The sequence below is a fragment of the Bremia lactucae genome, linkage group LG1 (assembly GCF_004359215.1).
Source record: "Bremia lactucae strain SF5 linkage group LG1, whole genome shotgun sequence".
NCBI lineage: Eukaryota > Oomycota > Peronosporomycetes > Peronosporales > Peronosporaceae > Bremia > Bremia lactucae.
The window spans coordinates 11848763-11871283 of record NC_090610.1 but is presented as its reverse complement, the minus strand read 5'-3'; the positions used below and the strand labels follow the sequence as shown (position 1 = coordinate 11871283).

Here is a 22521-nt window from a genome sequence, read left to right as displayed (position 1 = left end):
TGACCACAGGTTTCTGGGAATTTATTCCCACAGGTTCTTGGAAACTTATTTCCTTAAGTTTTATTTGTAGAGAATCCTCCCCAACTGCCTTTAACTGTGGTTGCGCTACTACAGCGATAGCCTCTTCGATCGACTATCAAGTCGATCAAGGATTTTCGCACTGTCTCTTATAGACAGGCGTTGAATATTTTTTTTGGATGTTGCTGTTGAAGCAAGCTTTCTTGTTTGTACTGCGCATCTTATTCGAGTGGTCGAACTATGACGCTGCCTGTGCTTGTGCACAGCCTTCGGTAATTATGCTCACGTCACATTGGTGGACCTCCGACGCTGCCTGTGTTTGTGCACAGCCGTCGGGATCTATCTCCACTGTGTGTTGGGTTCTCACACTGAGGTCCTATGCAGTCATGCAAACGACCGACAGACAAGTGAGACCATCGCACTCACTCGTAGGACATCCACACGCTTGCGGACGCTCCAAGACGTTTATCAGTTAGGTATCTGATCAACAAGAGACAAGCATCGTCACGGCTTGATGCTGCCAATTATGCATGGCTCGTACTTTCTGGGCCATGGTAATCCACGGATGACATCAAATTTGTCATCCAAACCTAGTACGATGAAATCATCATCGTACTGCTTACCCTTTAACGTGTATTGTATACCAACTACACGTTTCTTAACCGTTACAGATGGCCTGCTGCTAGGCGCACTGTCATCCTCGTTAGAGGGATATCGCGCTCAATAAATTTGATCTGTGATCATCTAGCGAATGGCGTCTAACAAAAATTTTAGACGCCCCACAATCGACTAGGGATTTTAGTGACAATCTATTTGCCACTAAAGTGTGGATGTCCTACGAGTGAGTGCAATGATCCCACAAGTGAGACCATCGCACACACGCGTAGGACATCCACACGCTTGCGGACGCTCCAAGGCTTTCATCAGTTGGATGTCTGATAGAACAAGAGACAGGGATCGTCACAGCTTGATGCTGCCAATTTATGCATGGCTCGTACTTTCTGGGCCATGGTAATCCAAAGATACATCAAATTTGTCATCCAAATCTATTACGATGAAATCATCATCGTACTGTTTACCCTTTAACGTGTATTGTATACCAGCTACACGTTTCTTAACCGTTACAGATGGCCTGCTGCTAGGCGCACTGTCATCCTCGTTAGAGGGATATTGCGCTCAACAAATTTGAGTCTGCGGTCATCTAGCGATTGGCGTCAGATGAAACTTTTCGATGCCCCACAATTGACAAGGGACTTTAGTGACAAATTATTTGCCACCATAATTTTCAGTGTGATGAGGTTGACCTCATCCTCTGGTGGGGCAAATACACAATGTTTGTGTGGGAGGAGCAACTTTCGTCGAAAGGCCTGCAAAATCTTCTAGACGTTGCTGGATCAGTAGGGTGCTCCGCCCCGACCGTTTTTTGACGATCCGCCTCGCCGTTGCGAATTTGCAACAGCGTCGAATCCACGTCCTCCGCTTTCCTAGGGAGAGGTCGGTCTTTTCTCTAAGTGTTTTTAGGCACTGTTGTGGGGCACTACACTCATAGGCGTAGTGGCCCATCTTTAAAAAACGATTACATTTTTGAAATAGTTTGTTACTTGAAGAGCGAGGCTTATCGCTCTCAACATACGAGAGATCCATGGGTTCTGAACCTCCGTTTCCTTGTCGTCTTGGTGACCAACTTAGCCGGACGTGCCTAATCTTGGGCCTTGGGGCTCAAGCTTCACAACCCGTCAGTCTTTGGGTCGTATGAGGTCTTTAAGACCCGGCTTAGACAAAAATTTGAGCCGCCACGTGCCGAATTCCGGGCTCGAGCCGAGTTCCTGATTTTGAAGCAGGGGCACGCGTGATTTACGCGCTTATGTCCAACATACACGATACCTGGCCAGTTGTATCGTAAGTCATCCAATTGATGAACAAACACAGGTAACTGTCTTTATTAAAGGTCCTGCGGACGGACCTGTTAAGACCCGCCTGTTCCGGCTAGAATAAAGTCGCTCGACCAAGCAATCTCTATAGCGGAACAGGAGGACTTTAGCCTGAAACAGGCAATTGCCCACTCGGATGCTTATCGTTGCGCCTCCTTGCGCACCGCCTTATCGTGTCTTGTATAACGATTGGCGGGGTCGATTTGAACATAAATTAACCAACTAATGAGAACAAATTTTTGTTTTCGTTGATGTTACTAAATTTTGTAATATTGGAACTGTTTAGTCATCCATAAGAAAAAATACTTTTTATTCCAATAATAGGAAATACTATTTATGTTACGGGACCCCCCACCCGCATCCGCCAAGGTATCCGGTGGATTCCTCCTTACAAGATATTCCACCGAGTACCTTGGCGGATATTACCTCTGTAGATATCGATTTGGAAGTAATATGTACATGGAAAGTTTCATACAAACCCTACCCTATACAAACATAGGTGTAACGTACATCTCCGTTAACTTAAAGTTCTGCAAAAATAAAGAAATTTACCACAATGCCTTAAGTTGAAATTTTCGAGTTGCTGTCGCCTCATGCACCCTCAAAGTTAGGGCTATCTTCTGTAATTGTCAGTGTTTTTAATATGTTCTGGTTTTACTTCTTAAGATGTTGTATTTGCTACCCACAGAGCCTGCGCGTCTTTACCACGGTGTGTACTCGCCAATTAAACTCTGAACACGAAGCTTAGTACCCCGGTCGCATATTAACGGACATGATTGTGAGGTATGACGCTTAAGAGGGCGCAAAGAAGTAAGACCCGAGTAACTATTCCCGCAGCTAGAAAGTATGCTCGGTCTAATTTATGATCTCAGTTGATCTTGCTTGAGCGAGCTAAGAACCTGACCACAACAGCAGGTGTACTTATTGAAATAAGTACTGGCAATCGGGTACAATATTCCTATAGTCGTTATTAAGGGAAGTAAAAAAATTGTAACGGGGTGTCACGTTACATAAATATTGTTCCGATAAGAGCAAAATTAAAGTAATATTTCCTATAAGAGTAAATAGATAAAGAAGTACAAGTTTACTATCTATATTAATGATTTGACCAAACAGTTCCAATATTACCAATTTTGGCAAAATTGACGCTCCAAGACATCATTTCTATTGATTGGCTGATTTTAGTTAAGATAACCCCGCCAATCATCCCAAGACACGATTGTGCGGTACGTAAGTAGGCGCCATACACAATTTGTTATTTATACAATAAAGTCAGTAGTAGATACAAGATCGTTACGTGGGAAACGAATTATATTGATACAAATTTACTTTTCCCTAATTCTTATTCTTAAATTACCGTTGGTAGCTAAAGAGCCTTAGCTAAATAGAAACCTTCCTCTGTACCACCTCATCTACACTGTAATCAGTGTAGATGAGGTGGTACAGAGGAAGGTTTCTAATAAGGTTAACTAGTACACATCAGCACTAGCAAAGGGTGCCCGTTACAAAAAGACTGAAATGTAAGAGAATTATCAAGATAGTTACTTTTTTGGCAGCGTAAGAAGCAAGACTGCTGTCGAGAAAAAATACAGGTGGGAATTAGATATTGGTAGCCCTTTTAGCATTTCTGTCATCCGGCGAGCAAATGGCCGCCATTGAGACTACCAATATTATGTCAGGTCTATGGGGCATATCTCAGTATCACCCGCCACCATTACATTTTTACGATAATTCAGGGTTTGGGTTGAAATAGTCGCTGCAATCAAGTGTTTTTGTGCGTGCAAGATCCATTAATGAGCTCGGAAACCGAATGGCAAATTACCGATCTTGCACGCATACATCGAAATCCTTACAAAATCAGCCTAATGCTTCGCTCACAGATTCGATTGGATCCACAGTCGTGAACGGACGACAAAGTACTGCTATGTGTGACGGAGTTTCACGGCACTTGCTCGGAGGAAGCGCGAAATTCAAGCTTCATTTGTAATTAATTTGTAGCTAGATATGAAATATAAGCAAATATGCGTATTTGAATTGTTAGCTGGTGTATTGTATTCCTAACTTTATTGGAAATTTTTTAATCTTTGCTTCCGTGTAAATTATGATTATCAAAAAATATATATCTCCTAAACACACAAGAGAGGATATATATAGTTTAACAATTTTGGCAGAACTGTTACACAATAGTTCAATGGATGCGACTATTGCAACAGACGTTTTGACTATTGTCATAAACGTTTTGGCTATTACCACCTCTGATTGGCTAAATTGTTTCAAGTTATCTCTAAATATAGAAACAATAGTACCCAAACAAAATGAAAACACAAAGAAATAATGCCTTTTCATCTTGATCGGGCTCTAGAGGAGGCTATGTCGGTTGCTGAAATTGAAGCTAGCGAAGCTGCCGATAAGAATCAGGAAGCTTCTCCATCCTTAATAAGAACGTGACATGAGAATACAGAAACCATCCGGTCAAGTAGTTAAGTATTCACAAGTGCTCGACAGATGTCAGATATCACTGTAATGGATATGAAGGCAGAGCGAGAAAAATAGTTTTGGCCTGTCTGCACGACGACTTAGTGCAAATTTCACCTTCAAATTCCGATGATCCGTCGCAAACTTGTTGTTACCTTGTCATGGGTAACAAGTAGCGGAGCTAACTCGCATCTTGAGTCAGAGAAGGACCTATAGACTCAGAGTCACTTAATTCTATAATATTAATAGGTTTTACAACTCAGTGAATTGTACAAGCTGGTAGAGCTTAATGAATCCTAGTTCAAGGGATTCAGGGGTTCGTAAAAACAAGTGGCAACTAGTGCCCGAGAGTAAATACCTTAGATAGGTTTCTTCCTCTCGTCGATCAATGCGCAAGCCTTAGGAAGGCATTATAAGCTGTAAGATCAAAAGGGAAACTGAACTTTATTTGATTTTTAAATGAAAAAGCTTTCCTTTAAATGAAAAAGCTTTCCTTAGCTTAATTAGAATAGATTTCGGCCGCCACATTTATATCTTGCGGCTGCCACATATGTTACCCATAATAACTGGGCTTTTTTAGTGATTAACTATACTAAAAAGAACGCAGGGTATTTTAGCCATAAAGGAAATATACTATAACAGAGGTTCACCAACCCAAGTGTGTCCCATAACACCCTTCTCAACCAGACTGTTGACACTGAGTGACAACATTCTCTTAATTTCCTCTTTGAGGTGGGAACATTGACAGCCAAATGTTTAATTGTATTTTGGATTCATTTGTGTGATGATAACCAAGCGTGAGTCACCGACTCTTAGCACCTTCCTCGACGATGCGAAGATACTTGAATAGAATTCACAGTCCATCGGAGGGTGACAAGAAAGAGCGTCGCTCCTTTACGCCTCGTCGTGTGGACGATTCTCGTCGGGCCCCGAATCCGTTTCCCAGACGTGGTGCCGCGGATGTCTTAGCTACACCCTGACTCTGAGTTCAACATTATTACGAGCCCGCTCAGAGAGGAACAAGCTCGTCGTCAAGCTGCAGACCTTGCGAAAGCAAAAGCTCCCAGCGAATCTCGATTCACCCCACTTAGAGTGGGAGAGCGTTTCCAAGCCGTTACGAGTTGCAGCTTGACAATCTATACCTTCGAACTCAAGGCGAGGACGCCGGAGTAGCTCGCTGCTCGTGACGCTTTTCATGAGCGATACCTTACGCCCAAGGTAATGACACGAGGCCGTGGGGCTTCGGTGACCTCGATGAAAGAGTTTCCAAACGAATCAAAAGCGAAAACGATGCTTCGTTTGAGAACTGGGTCCATCGGGCCCACCGCCTTCGCAACATCTGGTCAATAAGAGAGTCTGCGGATGTGGCTAATGTTCGTTTAGAACGGAAGCTTCGCTTCGATTTCGCAAAGATTAAAGCCAAAGGCCAGTTACGTCTGGCGTATCTGCCTGAAAACAAAAAAAAAAGACGAGAATAGGTCTAGCCAGCACTCCAGTACTTCAGTTGCCCGTGCAACCATGGATTGAAGCCGCACTGAGGCAACAGATACATCTATTCCCGCTTCTATAGGTGGGATGCATCGTTTGACGCAAGTTGACCCTGAGCGCGGCGCTCAACCAAACGTCAACGGCGTACAGGCAATCTTGCCGAAGAGGAACCTCAAACTCCCAAGAACTTTCAAAAGAAAAGTACCCCAGCCACTTCACCAGATACTGGCATTGGCCCTTACCATGTTGTCGCTTCAAAAATTTCTCCACTTTAAGTCCACGTGGGAAGGGTTCTGATATGGCTTAAGAAAGCCAACGTAGAGCACTGGGTGTGCAGGCAGCTTGCTAAGAAGCGCCACGATCGTATATAATTCAATAAAGCGCGGGCTCAATTTGGTCTTAAAGACCGCGGAAAACAAGTAAGTAGGTATATTTTTAGCGTTTGATAAAAATCGGTCTCCGACCACATAAAAATTAATACAAGTTCTGCCTTTGGCATCTGCTTGTTCTTTTTGTTTGTATTGGCTATCAGCCATCGTATCCCTTACATATCTTAAGACACTAAGTCGCGTCGCGAGAAACTCGCTCACTTGTTTCCGAATGGTAACAGGGCTGAAATCAGCAAGCCTATCGGCTAATCCCCCCCACCAAGCCCTTATCCACGCAGTGGTATCGTTAACGGAGCGCGTGGGTGGGTAAGCCGTTGACATAGAACTGAGTGTAGCCTTTAAAGGAATGAACAGCGTTATTTAACGCGAATTCCACCACTGGGATCAGTGAGCTCCAGCGCTTTGGTGTCTGAGCAAACGCACTGCTTAAAACGTCTTCAATGACGCGATTGACACGTTCAGTTTGACCATCGGTCTGCGGATGGTCCGAGATGGACATGTCCAATCTGGTGCCAAGCACTCGGAGAATCAATTTCTAGAATTTACCCGTGATCTGGGGGTCCCAATCAGATACAATTGCTACGGACAACAATGTTGTCGAAACACGCGATTGATGAATAGCCTTGCGGTACCTTCACCATCAATGGTACCCGGCATAGCCGCTATGTGAGCCATTTTGCTCAATTGGTCAACAAAGACCACTATGCCGGAGTTACCGTCCGAATCTTTTGGTAACCTAAAACTAAATCATACTAATGGACTCCCAATACCCAATGGGTACGGGCAGGCTTGCCAGTGGCGCAGCAGCATGCGCCGAGGGTCTAACCCATTGGCAAGTTTCGCATATGCGAACGTATGTGCTAACCCATTTATAAAGTTTAGGCCACCAATAAATTTGGCTTACAGAGCCGTAGGTATTTTCTCTTTCGAGATGACCACCAAGAACAGTATCGTGCGCCTCATAGAGGATTTGATACTTCAAATTCTCATCATGATGAACAAGGACACGTTGAGGGTCTGCAGCGTCGGTGCAATAAAGCAACAGGTCGTTATCGATAGAAAATCGATGTAACCTTGCACGCAAACGTGCCGACAATTTAAAACCCGATTCAGTGCTCGTAAGAGGTCGTAACAGAGCTACACACTATTCAGCCTGGGCGTAAGCCGAACGGATTGTTTCAGGAATAGGCGACATGATAGTCGTTAAATGAGAGAGCTCATAACCATGCCTCCGTGATAACGCATCACAAAGCATTCTGCTTGCCAGGCTCATACTTCACCTCGGGTCATTCTATGTGAGAGATGGGGCGACTTAGTCGCCGTGCGTAATGACGCGTGATCTGTTTATATCACAAACGGCTTAGAGCCGAGCAGATGAATTTTGAATTTGACAAGAGCATACTTCATAGCAAGTCACTCTTTGTCACGAACTGGCTAGTTCATTTCCGCAGCTTTAAGCTGTCTAGACTTGAACGCAATTACGCGTTCACGCCCATCATCATCTGTTTTTCACAGAGCACTGCCGATGGCAAAATCCAATGCGTCACAGACGACACAAAAAGGTTAATTTGGATTTGGCAGTGTCAGATTCGGGGCATGTATAAGGCTATAACAAAACTGGCTTAAAGATTCATTCTCAGTGCCAGTCAGCACCATCATGTATCCTTTTTAAAGAGATTAAATAATGGCCTAGCCATGTCAGCCTAATTATCACTACATTTGTGCAAGTAGTTGGCGAGGCCCAACCACATACGGAAATACTTTTGGTTTTTAGAAATCGGCCAATCTACTATGGCTTTTACCTTAGCGGGATCCGCTTTAAGGCCTCGCTTCCCATTGAAACACCCTAAGAAAGGAATTTCGTCTGCGTCAAAAACGCATTTAAATGCATTGGCATACAATTTATTCGAGCGCATAAACTCGAGCACTTCTCGCAAATGGTATATATGGTTATCCACGTCCTACCAACCTACTCCGCACGACTATGGACAGAAATATCATCAAAATAAGTATGTGCATAAATAATCGATGAGGGCGGAATAGTTGCGTCACCAGACGATTAAATGTTGCCGCGGCGTTGGAAAGCCCTTGTGACATAACCAACCACTGCTATAGCATACCGCTTGGTGTGCTAACCGCTGTAAGCGGGATATAACTAGCTCGCATGAGCAGTTGGTAATAACAATCGACTAAGTCAAGTGCACTGTACATTGTACGTCCCGCCATATTGTTCTAAAGAACATCCTTTGTAGGAATGGGGGTTTGTGCTGATATAGTGGCAGTATCAAGCTTATAATAAGCATATACAATGTGCCATTTACCATTTGGTTTTTTTGGCACAGATTGTCAGTGTCGAATGGGGAGATTTGCTCTTTCGTACCATTCCCAGCTGTGCTTAGCACGGAAGAAATCGTCAATGACATCACACTGCTCCCTTGGTAAAGGCCATTGTCTTGTGACACAGCATTTGGTTCACGGAAGCAAGTCAATTTCATGACGAAAACCTCTATCCGGAGGTAAACAGATGGTGCATTATTACATACCACATATTGGAATTCCTTAATCAAGGAATAAAAGGGATCCGTAGGACCTTGAAGGATCGATGACCCACTCCGCGCAGTAAGTGCAGCTTTTGTGTCATCCAGGACAGCTTCGTCCAGAAGTGATGATGAGTTTTACTCAATCGAATGATTCCTATCTCAGATAAGTCGCCAGCCTTTAAGTATCTGCCACATTCATCAATAGACATTTCGTCTAGCTCTAAAAGTGCATGTAATGAAAGGATTTCCGCAAGGATAACTTCTCCCTCGATGTTACCGGTCAAACCATTTACAAGCGTATGCAAGTGCTCGCTCGTATCAACTTTGTGCGTTATAGACGCTTCGCGTCGCTGCTGTCTGGGAGTCGATACAACGCGCCTTTTAAAGGCCGAAACATCGACAATTCCAAGTTTACTAACCTTTATTTGTTCTGTATCAGAGCTGGTGTCCAATACGACATTCGATGAAGAGTTATATAGCTCAAATTCCTTGTCTAGTGATCGTTTACGTGTCACTTCACGTGCATTAGAAGGGTTTGACCCGAAATGCCCTGGCAAATGGCCAATAGTGTCACGAGGCCACTCAATATGGTGTCACCTCGGCCGACCTGACTTCGTGGGTTCAGACGTGCCACTCCACGTATCTCAGGGATATTACACTCTTGATGACTTGGCCTTAGGCCTACAATGCTTTCAGCATCTAGTAATTTGTTATTGCAACGAGTGTCACTCGGCACCCTTTTTCCTAAGCCGGGCTCAAGATTAGTATTTTTAACAGTGGAGTTAATCAACTCAGACATTCCAATGTTTTGCACAATCAAGTTTCTGGGCTTTGACAGTGTGGAAAGCTGTCTCGTCCTTGATCTGAATTCGATATATGATCTCATTCTTGGTATGGCCTGGCTCGAGTCATTGATCAATTGGAGGTCTAAGACATTATGCGCAATGTGCAATGTTTCTAGCAAAGCTTTGGAGAGTTATGTACCCACCTTTGCTAGGCAACAAAAGCGTTATTGGCGCGAATCAGTGACCGAGTCTGTCAGACCTAAGCTTAACAAAAATTTAGGAACAGTGACATGAGTCCCAGTCGCTAAGCGAACAGTGATTATATCACCTTGATGCGCCTTAAGCGCCTCAGCATATCGCTAATCTATTTAAGATTCAATTAAAATTTGTCCATGGCTTATCAAAGCCCTTTGCATTCGCCTAAGCGTCTATTAAGGCAGGCTTGTTCTCACGCCACGTGAAATTACGCACAGAGCTGATTGGGGTTAGGTCATGTTTACTCTCACCTCCCAGAGGTTCAACAGAGCCTACCTTGCCCTACTAGATATCGATGATTTCCCGCACCGTACCAGATTTCTGGTATAGGTCGGATTGTTTCTCTTTCGAGCTTTGCGCGGATTACGCGATGGACAAGACGGGCGTAAATGCTTAGTCCTCCGGCACGTGTAACATCTATGAATGTTACGAGGCTGGTGTACAGCTTCAAGCACTTCTTCTTTCTCAGCTAGGCTGGAGTCCATGCTTCTAGTCTGTTAGACGAACCCGATCTGCTCAAAGAGCTAATATTGTACCCATGAGTTCTAACGCGAGAGGACTTAAAGTCCTATTCCGCGTTAACGCAATGCCAACCGCTGCTTCAAAAGTAGCGGGATGGGAACGGTATAGTTCCGTTAAGACAAGACCCACGTTAAGACCTTGCATAAAGATGGTCAATAGAACCACATCTGGCACATGGTTTTGCTGCTTGGCAGCAATAAGATTTCTCAACTTCTGGACATAGTCTGCTAGTGTACAATTACCCTGAGACGCTAAAATAATCGCGATCGTACGCGAGAAGCCTGATTAGGCGGCGCAAACATGCAAGTAAACCCCGGATTAGCGATTCTCATGTGGGAAAAGCGGCATCTATGAAAGTGCCACATGTGAGGGCACACGCTGGCTCTACCACCGAGCTTAAAGATGGCTAGGGGCACCTTTTGTTGCTTGGTTTGGACCATGGCCGAAGTCATATCCATGTCTATTTGTCCAAGCCAGATAAGGAGACTTTCTCCTTTTGCCCTCATATGTATGGATGTTGACAAAACGAGGGCGCGCCTTGGGCTCGGATTCAGGTACAGGGATGTACCTAGTTAGCATAAATGCCGCCAAGTGGTCTTGGATCTGCCCTATGAGGGAAGCCTCATATTGCATAAAGGCTTCAAGCCTGGCTTCCAGAACCTTCGAATCCTGGGACATATGTGATCGATAAGACCCGGCCCAAATAAGGTTTTAAGCTTATCAAAAGAAGTCAAAAGGCAATATGTCGCGCCTTCGAAAGTTCAGGAAACTCCTCCATCCTCGAAGAGTATAAGTCAAAAAGACTCAGACGTAGATTGACTACGAGTGCTACCAGGTGTAGCGTACCTCGCATCTTAAGTTAGAGGAAGACTTATAGACTCAGAGTCTTTTAGTTCGATAGATCTAATAGGCTTAACAACTCAGTGAGTTGTACAAGCTCGTAGAGCTTAATGAATCCTAGTTCAAGGAATTTAGAGGTTCGTAGAACCAAGTGGCAACTAGTGCTCGAGAGGATATACCTAAGAAAGGTTTCTTTCTCTCGTAGATCAATGTGCAAGCCTTAGGAAGGCATATTACGCTGTAAGATCAGAACGGTAATTGAGCTTCATTTTAACTATTTAGATCTAAAACCTTACCTTAACTAAATTGAAATAGATTTTGGCCGGCAGATTTATATTTTGCGGCTGCCACGTTTGTTAATGAAATTTCTTAGTGATTAATTATTTTAAATAGAAAAAAGGTATTTTATCCATAAAGCAAATGTACTAGAATATTGGTCACTAACCGAAATGTGCTCCATTACATACTATATTGACTTTGCAGCTTGATGCTTTTAGTATATCGGTCATATGGATAGAGAAAGATGGCAACCTTCACGTGTACACGTAGATGACCAACATTCATGAGAACTTGTAAACGTTGTCAGCAAGTGGAAGCAGCTCCATCAAGGCCTGCACCGTTGGCAAGTTTTTAGTTTTAGCAAAGTACTGAGATGTCCATATATAGGCTATAGCTTGGTTAATTAAAAGATCACCAAAGCGGTGTATTCCGCGCCTTGCTTAGAGATTATAGAAAGCTTAGAAGATGCCCCTTTTGACCGGCGATTTCTGAGCCTACAGACTACCAGAGCTAATTGTCTTGTGTAGCGGAGCTACCTCGCTACTAAAGACTTTCAGACTCAGATCACCGCTCATGTAACGACATTTTACTAGAGCACTTAGTGCGTTGGGTAAGGTCGCTAAGGCGCCCACAACAACTACCTCACTGCACGCAAGAGAAGCTGATTAAACCTCTTCCTCGCTGTGCTAGGATGTGGGTCTAAGTAGAGCGTGGCCGCATTACGACGTGCTTGCCTACATTATACGTGTAGCTTTTGCAAACGCAAGTATTCCTTGTACTGCACTTTGAGCCGCTGCAGTATACAGAGTGGCAAACACGTCCTGTCTGATGTGTGTGCTTCACAGCACTAGAGATTTTTAACATGAGAGATTAATGTGATTTCAATTGATCTTAGGTGTAACGGGGCACTACTGACTTGTACTGCTTCAGTACAAGTCCACGTCGCACTGCCTCAGTGCGAGTGGTGCCTTCCGTCACTTCACGTACACTAGTACGTGCAGAGGAAGACTCTCTTTAGAACACTTGCTTTAAAGAGAGTTTATTAAAACTGTATTAAATATAATTAAGTATTTCTGTTTCTATCTATTTGATACTTTTTTAATTATAAACTAATACAAAACATGTAATATTCTCTTATCTGGCTCTCTCTTTGTGCGCGTCCAGCGCTGACTGGACCGCAAAGTAAGTAGATATAGTAAATATAATGGTCTATACCAATGGATACGCTTTTACAATGTTACCATGTAAGGTAATATTCTTCAAATATTCTCTACCATTTAGATATTATACTAATATTCTTGTAACGCTAAACCCCGTTAGATCACCCCTCCCTTAAACAACAATCACTCTGACTTCAATTGGATAGAGTGGTAACTATAAGATCACTTAATTGAAAACGATGTCGATTGGTCAGATCCATCATTTTTAATTCTATCGCATGGTTAACAAGTCCATGCGGTATGCGAATAGTGCAGCGCCTTCGGCTGCGGTTCATGTAGCCGCGGGCGACGCGTTATTGTCTCTTGCGGCAGACGGAACGTCTGCCGTAGTATCGTCTTCTTCCGCAGCTCTCAATGTTGCGGGTGCACGTGGTGGTCACCACGTGAACGCGACCCCTCTTTGGAGGTCGACTACGAGCGCGAGTCGGACGAAATGGCCGACTCGGGGAGAACAGAACAGTCGCTGAAAGTCAGGCGGCTGACTATGAGCCTTCGACTGAGGTGGCTCAATCGGATAGCCGTACTAATAACGTTCGCTTTAGCATGTTTGTTTCCGTCGATGAGGATGATCCTCTTCGCTAGCACCCTCTCCCGTGCCGTCACCCGCACTTATCCCTGTTTGTGGTGATGACGATGGCGTGTGCCATCGTAATAAAAGTTCTTTCGGTACCCCTGTTCAGTGGGTACCACTCAGGGGAGCGTAGACAATAAAATGTCTCGTCTTATCCCTGTCCGTTTTGTATCGACAACACGAAGAGAGTAAAAGGGGATGTCTATTCCCTTTCTTCGCCCTGGGGAAGGGCTCGCATCTCTTTCGAGATGCGCGATGCGATTGACGTTTGCAATCGATTTACAGGCGCCAGGGGCGCGTATTTTCCGATGGACCTTGTGATCAATCAGATAAGTCTCGTCATACTGTTGGATGAGGCCCTCAACGTCGACAACCAGCTGGGAACGAGGCTTTAAGCTGTCATGCGAAGGTGGTTAACCGCGCCAGCGTACAAGATCAATCGTCCACTGCTCCTTCACACCACGGTGGTTTAGAATACGTTCCACAAGGAAACGTTGACCACTGTGGAAATTCACCAATGATTGTGGTGGAGGAGGAAAATTTTGATCTGGCCCATGTGTCGGATCTAGAGTTGAAAGTCGTCAAACTCGACCATTTCCTCCATGTATTGGAGAGGGTCTTGATCACGAGCGCAGCAAGCGTTACTCGTTGAATACAGACGGTGCAGACTCACCGTATCAAACGGTTGGAAGACCGTTCAAAAAGTGCGTTCTTAATGTTGGAGTACGAACGGAAATATCACGCTGTTCGTGATGAGCTGTCGTCAGCTCATCGCAGTTTCGATGATATTCGGAACCGGCATGAGAAAATCCAGGTTCAACATTAGAATCTGGTCGCGATCACAAGAATCTTGTTGGGATTCTTGAAAAGGGTGGTCAGATCCGTCTGCGAAAGAAACAGCGTACTGAGGGTACGGGCGGAGCCGACCCAACATAAAGCGTAGGATACGTTCGGATCCTCCGTGGCAATTCTATCGTGTACGCATTGCCTCCTGCGATGCAGTAGACGGAATGACCTAATGAACTTGGGTAGTACTTTACTTCTACCCACATTAGTGACTTCACGGTTAGGTAACTTTACCGTAGAGAGGAGCACTAGGTCAATAATTTTAGATGAAAGAACATTTGCTTTTCCATGTTTGTATGCGTTCCGTTTCTGACGGTCCACTGCGTTAGCAATAGAATCCTGTACAAAACGGACTACTGATTTTTGAGCCAGCAGAAATTCTTCTGCTGACTCATTTGTTTTGTCTTTTTCAGTGCGCTTTGTGTGCACTGCCATAATATCTTTCTCATCTTCGAAGTCGATTGCTTCGACATGACGTCATTCGCATCGTTGGTAACTTCGATGCGTGGGTATGCGTTGTAGACGCATGCACCGAATTATGCTGGCGAATTCGACCATCGGTAAAAACTCGCTCCAATATGGATACGATTGGACGTAACCTCGAAGAATCTCCTCGAGGACGCGATTTACGCGTTCCTCTTGACCATCTGTCTCTAGGTGATCAGAAGTTGACGTAGTCAGCTGTGTTCCGAGAGATTGGAACACAGATTGCCAAAACTCCGCCGTGAACCGTGGATTTCTATCAGAGACCAGTTCGCGGAGTAAACCGTGGAGTTTTAATACCGTGTCGATAAAGGCACGGGCACAACTTGGAGCCGTGATTGACTCTGGTACTGCAACAAGATGTACCATCTTGCTGAATCTGTCTACAAAAAACTAGGATTCAATTGGTTTTGTGATCAATTTCGGGAAATCCGAAGACGAAGTCCATAGATACGGACTGCCAATACTCTGCCGGGAGTGGTAGAGGTTAAAGAGGTGCACGGTATGAAGGGCTAGGCTTCACCCGTGGACATACCTCGCAAGCACGAATGTACTTGCGCACGAACTGATACTGGCGAGGCCAGTAAAAGTCGCGACTTGCTGTGAGGCAAGTCTTCTCACGTCCACGATGTCCACTTGTTGGAGCATCGTGACACTCATACATGATGCGCCAGCGCAAATCTTTGTGGGTTGGGACGACGCCACGCGGAGTGTCGCCGTCAACGGCTGTGTAAGCCGTCACGTGTTGTGTATCGATCAGATGACGATCGATATAAAGCCGGTAAATTTTCAAAAGATTTATCGGATGGATTCATCAGATAATCCTTTAGACGCAGTAGGTCTTATTCTTCTGTGTAGGCTTTCTTTAAGTCATCAAACAAGGTTGATGACGAAACACTAACAATGAGTGTTGCAACAGTGGGATTATTTTAGCTGTTGGAATGCGCAGCCGGCTCGAAATCGGGTCGGCGTGATAACGCATCAGCGAAGACATTAAGTCGTCCTGGTTTATATTCCATGGAGAAATTATACTCCGCGAAGAAGGATAGCCACCTCGCCATTCTTTGCGATAGGGGTGAGCTGTTTACGGCCGTGCGTACTGACGCATGGTCCGTATATACGATGAACGTTCTATCTCCGAGAAGATAGACCCTAAACTTAGCCAGTGCAGATTTCATGGAAAGGAGTTCCTTGTCATGCACTGGGTATTTGCGTTCAGCTGGTTGCAGCTGACGCGATTGGTAACAGACGACGCGCTCCGCGCCGTCTGTATCGTATTGCATTAACGCACAGCCGATTGCGACATCGCTGGCGTCACAGACAACATGGAATGGTTTGACTTGATCTGCAAGCGCCAAGATGGGCGATTGCATCACTATTTGCTTGATACCTTCAAAGGAACGCTGACAATTAGCGTTCTATAACAATTTCTCGTCTTTTTAAAGAGACGAGAGGGATGTACTGTCATCTAGGCCTAATTGCGTGTGTAATTGTGCAAGTACGCCGTTAGCACAACGAACTTTCTAAGCCCCTTGACATCGACTGGAACCGGCCAGTTGGTAATTGCCTTGATCTTTTCTCAGGACGCACGCCGTGTTTACCGACGATGCACCCAAAAAGTGGTATTTCGATTGCAGCGAATATACACTTCTTGGGATTTTCGTACATCTTATTCTTTCGCATAAGTGTAAGAACCTGACAACCGTGAGTTTTATGAACTTCCACGTCCGTCTTTCCATCCATAGCCCGGCTATGACGATACCGGTCTCAACCGATTCGTTACGCATCTGTTGAATGTTGCAGGGGCGTTACTAAGCCCCTGTGGCATTACAAGCCATTTCCAGAACATCCCACTGGGAGTTCTCATTGCTGTGTTCGGGATGTCCCGTTCACGCATAAGGATCTGATAAAATCCATCCATCAGATCCATAGACGAAAATATGGTACGCTTTAACATACTATCAATGATTACGTCTTTTCTAGGTATCGGCGTTTGAGCCGAAACCGTTGCAGTATTTAGTTTATTGAATGCGTGCACAATCCCCCACCCTCCTGTGGCCTTTCGCACACAGAAGGTCGGAGAGCTATGTGAGGAGGTTGACTCCCTTGCGTGGCCCGCTTTTACTCGATCGGTAAAGAATTTGTCGATCGCAAGTACTTGTTCACGAGGCAGTGGCCACTGCTTCATGACACAGTACTTCGAGCCCGGTTTGAGCTCGATCTCATGTCGAGTGCCTTTATCCTTAGGCAACTCGCATGGAACTGCTTCAGGGAATACATCCCTGAATTCTATTAAATCCTCGTATAAAGGATTTCCCTTGAGTGACTATCAAAAATGAGTAGTGTATCTTTCAATCCGAGTCTTCACCTCGAGGACACTTTTGTCCTTCGATGAGCTGCTGAAAACCCGTTCGTTCTCTGCAAAAATTACCTCTGACCGAATGTCGGTTACGTAATCGTCCTCTCTGACGAGTACGCAGATCTGCTTGATTTTACCACCATGCAGATCTCTCAAGAATCTAGGGTTGGTAATTGAGTTATCTCCGAAGTTAACTTCGGAGGCGCATACAGATCAAGAGTATAAGCGCCTACTCTTGAACCGTTATTAACCAAGACGTTTAATGTCTCGGTTTCTTCCTGGAATTTATCCACAGGCTGCCAAGGGGTTAATCCCTCAGGATCTTGAAGTCTAGTTACTTCAACTATTTGAGGAGATTTCTCTTTAAGTACGTGGGGACCACTTCCCTCAACGTCTTCCGACTGTGATTGCGCTATCACAGTCGGGTCCTCTACGGTCGACTCTCTACTCGACCTAAGATCATCGTGTTGTCCCTCTGGGGCAACCGGTATCTCATCAGATGGCCATCTGATGAACAAATGGCGGGCATCTTTACGGATCGATGCTGCCAGCTGATCCTTGGCTCATATTTTCTGAGCCAAGGTAGACCTATAATGACATCAAAATTGTCATCCAAATCCAGGACGATGAAATTATCATCCTACTGTAAATCTCTTGACGTGTAGTGAAATTTCACTACGCGTTTCATTACTGTTATCGATGCGCCTGTCGCTAGACGCACCGTCATCCTCGTTGGAGGGATGTCGCGCTCAACATATTTGAGCCTACGACCCTCTAGTGACTGGCGACGAATAAAGTTATTCGACGCTCCACAGTCCACTAGGGCTCTAAGTTGCAAATCATTTGTCACTTTTAACTTCAAGGTGATGGGGGATACCTCATCACCAGGTGCAGAGACACATAAAATGATTGTATGTCTGGAGAAACTTTCGTCAAGAGATTTGCAAATCCTCTTGAGGTTGCTGGATCAGTAGGGCGTTGCGCGCCTACTGACCCCAGCCGTTTTTTTGGCGGGCCGCCTCGTTATTGCGATTTTGCAACAATGTCGAACCCGCGACCGTTATCCTTTTTGGCATTCGGTCCATAATTCCGTTCAGTACCTCTCGGTACTGGGTGTGGGGCAATACACTCATGAGCGTATTATCCAAACTTTTGACAGCGATTGCATTTTTGCAATCGCTTATCGTTCGAAAAGCGAGGTTTCTCGCTTTCGACATAAGAGAGGTCCATTTGTTCTGGACCTTCAAGCTCGTGTCGTCTTCGAGGACGAAACGATGACGAAGTAGCTTGAGCCTGTCCCAAGCTAAAGTTGTCCTGTTCCGCATCTGATATTGCTTCTTCAAGCGTATCCAGTTTCCAAGCGGAACAGGTGGGTCTATACGGGACCATCCGTAAGACCTTGCATGAACACCGTAATCAACGTGTGCTCATGAACTGGGTTGCTCGTGATACAACTCGCTAAGAGTCGCATATGCTGGGCATAAGCGTGAACATCTCGCTTGCCTTGCTTGAGTTTCAGAAACTCTGATCGAGCTCTGAACTCAGCCCTTGGTGGTTCAAACGTCTATTTCAGCTGGGCTTTAAAAGCATCTAGCGACTTAAAGACATATGGGTCGCGCAATTATTGGCCTAGCGCCCAAGTTTGGTACGACCTGCCAAATTTGACCGAGCAAATGCGACTTGCATTAGCTCGTCGACGACGTGACGAGCCCTTATGGCATCGTCCAACTCGACGAATCATCTTAAGAGGGAGTCTTCTTCGACTCCCCTATCCTTGGAGATGTCAATCTTTAACGTTTCGGGACGACGCGTCTGCATCATCCCAGGTACAGGTGTCTGTACCTGTTGTAACCTCAACAGTTCTGCCTGTTGAGAGCCTTGCTGATTCAGCAAGGCTACCTTCTCCTTCATCTCGTCAAGTTCATGTTGTATGAACTTGGCGATGGCTGGATGGAAGGCATCTCTGTCCAAACCGGACAGCATGGCCAAGAGAGCATCGTTCCCTACGGTCGAACTCATTCGTTTGACCGCTATGTCACTTAAAAAGGAGTAGCTCTCACGCGAAACGTGATGCGTATGTCCATTATCATCTAACATGGACATGTTAGGTGATGGACTGTGATCCTTGGACGGACTACAAAGTGCTATCAGGTGTAACGGGGCACTACTGACTTGTACTGCTTCAGTACAAGTCCACGTCGCATTACCTCAGTGCGAGCGGGGCCTCCCATCACTTCACGTACAAAAGCACTTGCTTTAAAGAGGGTTAATTAATAACTGTATTTAATACAGTTAAGTTCTTCTATTTCTATCTATTTAATACTTATTTTGTTATAAACTAATACAAAACATGTAATAAAGTCTTATTTGTCTTTCTCTTTGCGCGCGTCCAGCGCTGACTGGACCGCGGAGAAAGTAGATATATTAGATATAATGGTCTATGAGCTGCTGAAAACTCGTTCGTTTTCAGGAAATGCTATTGCCGACCAAATATCGGCCACGTAGCTGTCATCTGTGACAAGTACGCAGATCGGCTTGACTTTGCCAATACGACCAATGGATACGCTTTTAGAATATTCATGTAAAGTAATATACTTCAAACATTATCTACCTTTTTGATAATATATTAAATAACAACCTTTAAGTGTTAATTTCAAGTAACGATACACCCCGTTACAATAGAGGAAAATAAGTGGAATTGCACGTCATTTCACATGATAAGCTGAACGTGACGTCGTAATCGGTGACTCTATTTGCACCAAACGCCGTTCATATGTTGGTCAAGCACAAATCCTATCTAAATATGTGACAATAAGATGACACGCTTTATTACTTCTTGTGCAAATAATGCTGTCGAGATTGTGAATTATTCAACCTCGCAAGAAAAGATTCGGTTGAAAATTGCATGCAAACATACAATCATATGCATCTGATAACTCACACGCGATAAAGAAAGTCCTCAAAAAATAGAGATAACTCTTCCTTTGCCGCCGCATCTAGCGCTTCGTCGCTTCCAAAGCGCTTTGCAAGGGCTTTCACGACATTTTTGACTTCCGACTTTACGTAAATCTGTTGACACGAAGACACCTGATGTCGCATAAAGTCGACAAGCTCAATCACCTCCCGTTGTTGAGCTAAATCAGGTGCCTAATGGAAAATGATTATTGTTCGTAAGTTGACGTGAACTCATAAAAAGAGCTTACCATTTCGACAAATGTCGATAAAAGACGCTCACACCACTTTGGGGCCTGGAATATTTTCTTGAGATGTACTAACGAGGAGGCTGTTGACTCTGCTTCAGGAGCCAATTCCAAATTCGGTTCTTCAATCATCAAATCGTACATGAACAAAAGCACCTTGGAAAAAAATGCAATCAGAAGCGCAAATAAAATGCAATTGCAGCATAACCATACCTTTAAATGAAGTTTGGCAGAATGAGCATTATCAAACAGACCTGCAAGTTGCTCCGGACCGTTTTGAAGCAAGAACAGACGCTGTCCACGCGCGTTAGATCGAACAATGGATGAAAGAGCATATATGCTTTTTTTCTTCACTTCGTGGACATCCTTAGCTACGTCATTTTTATTTGGAATATCTAGCGCTATAGAGTCGAGCAACTTCGGAATAACGCCAGCATCAATAGCCCAATCCTGACCATCTTTGTAGTTTTTGGCTGCGGATCCGATCACCCAAGCCGCGCTTGCACGGACGGGTAAGCTAGTTGAGTTCAAGTAGTCAGCCATAATACTGAAGCCTCCGATGAAATTAAATACATGCGTCTTATCAAGATCCTGTACTTCCCATTCAAGTACTTCAAGCACAGAGATCTGTCCATTCATATCACCATTCTCCTCAGCCTCTTTGAATTGCTTCAGAAGCTTGCCTAAATACTTCGCATCATCCTGAAGGGATTCCAAAGCTTCTTTAAGCTCTGCTTGGCGTTTTTTCCAGAGATACACGACTTGCCTTCGAAACTCCGCTGGCGACAGCTTCTCGTGAGCCTCGTGAATGTTCATTCCGTCTACCTCAGGTGGTTCAGGCAACGCTTGCAACACTTCATAGATCTTTTCATGGTTCCATTTTGGCTCTGCTCTTGGAGCTTCGTCGTGTTCGGCGTCTTCTTTTAGCGCATAATTACCGAGCCTGTCATCAGTAACACTCAACGTTTCGCCGTTTTCAAAATCTGTTGCGGCATCTCCAGCATAATCGGTCAAAACTGTTACCGTAGTCTCCTGAGAATCTGATCCAGTTACAAGTAAGCGCGTAAACTCTTCCGCGTCGGTATCACTGCGGTCCACCAGCTTCGCTTCACGTTTTCCAGTTTCTAAGTTCAAGCGCATATGCAGCCCCTTCATTTATGCAACATAGAGCTGTCAAAGCAATGTATACGCCCATTTGAGTATGCATAAATAAAATTACCCTTGGCACGCCTTGGCCAGGTAGCAAATCCTGCCACTCGTTCGTTGCAACAAATTCAGGGACTGGCTTATCATTGCCATTGGGCTCGACCTCCGTAACTTCAACGTCCACAGATTTTTTGCTCTGATCGTCCGTGGAAGTGACCGCGGTTGTCAGCGTGTTTAGCAGCAATATCGTCGTCAGCAGCGAGATTTTACAAAGCATTGCAGAATTTCTATGGACACCGCGCATCCCACCTTACCGAGCAACTTAGTGTTTCAAAACGAAGCAACTTATTATTGTAACGGGGTGTATCGTTACATGAAATTAACACTTAAAGGTTGTTAATTGATATATTATCTAAAAGGTACATAATATTTGGAGGATATTTAAAAAATTATGTTCAGAAATCTTATGCATAGATAGGATTAGGCCAATATATCAATTAATCCCGCAGACTAATCAACTGTAGATGTAAACAAAAGAGAAAGATAAGATAAGATAAGATAAGATAAGATTGAATGTTTAGTATTAGTTATAATTAAGTTCGCATTTACAAAGATAGAACAAGAGACACTTAATTATATTTAATACAGTTTTCATTTTACCCTCTTAAGTCTACTTGTCTTAAGAAAAGTCTTCCTCTGCACGTACAGTGTACGTCACCTAACGTAAGGCACCACTCACAACTGAAGCAGTGTGAAGTGGACTTGTACTAAAAAAAATAGTACAAGTCGTAGTGCCCCGTTACACCTGGTAGCACTTTGTAGTCCGTTAAAGGACCACATTTCCCACATCTAACATGGACATGTTAGATGGTAGTGGGAATACGCATCACGTTTCCCCTAAAAGCTACTCCTTTCTAAGTGATATAGAAAGGAGTGCGGTTGAACGAATGAGTTCATCCGTAGGAAACGATGCAATCCTGGCATTACTGTCCAACTTAGACAGAGATGCCCTCCATTCAACCGTCGCCAAGTTCATACAACATGAACTTGACGAGATGAAGGAAAAAGTAGCCTTGCTGAATCAGCAAGGCTCTCAACAGGCGGAACTGTTGAGATTACAACAGGTACAGACCCCTGTACCTGGGATGACGCAAACGCGTCGTCCCGAAACTCT

The 22521-nt window shown here is 44.5% G+C and overlaps 1 protein-coding gene across 1 annotated transcript; it reads right to left on the bottom strand.

Moving 5' to 3' along the window:
- Window positions 1–19604: 19604 nt before the first annotated feature.
- On the bottom strand, window positions 19605–21628 carry CCR75_008874 (uncharacterized protein). The gene is made up of 4 exons (XM_067966921.1): window positions 21421–21628; window positions 20415–21350; window positions 20205–20357; window positions 19605–20148 (listed from the first exon to the last, which is right to left on the bottom strand). Exons 1-4 carry the CDS (start codon window positions 21622–21624, stop codon window positions 19939–19941), a joined length of 1503 nt encoding a protein of 500 aa, XP_067820214.1. The 5' UTR covers window positions 21625–21628; the 3' UTR covers window positions 19605–19938.
- Window positions 21629–22521: the final 893 nt, after the last annotated feature.

What these genes read in the sequence shown, in the direction of transcription:
- CCR75_008874 (XM_067966921.1), bottom strand. Translation starts at nt 21,624, where the DNA reads ATGCTTTGTAAAATCTCGCTGCTGACGACGATATTGCTGCTAAACACG. An exon ending in CTGGCCAAGGCGTGCCAAGG is followed by an intron (nt 21,351 to 21,420) that starts GTAATTTTATTT and finishes GCATAAATGAAG; the next exon opens with GGGCTGCATATGCGCTTGAA. An exon ending in TATCGACATTTGTCGAAATG is followed by an intron (nt 20,149 to 20,204) that starts GTAAGCTCTTTT and finishes ATTTTCCATTAG; the next exon opens with GCACCTGATTTAGCTCAACA.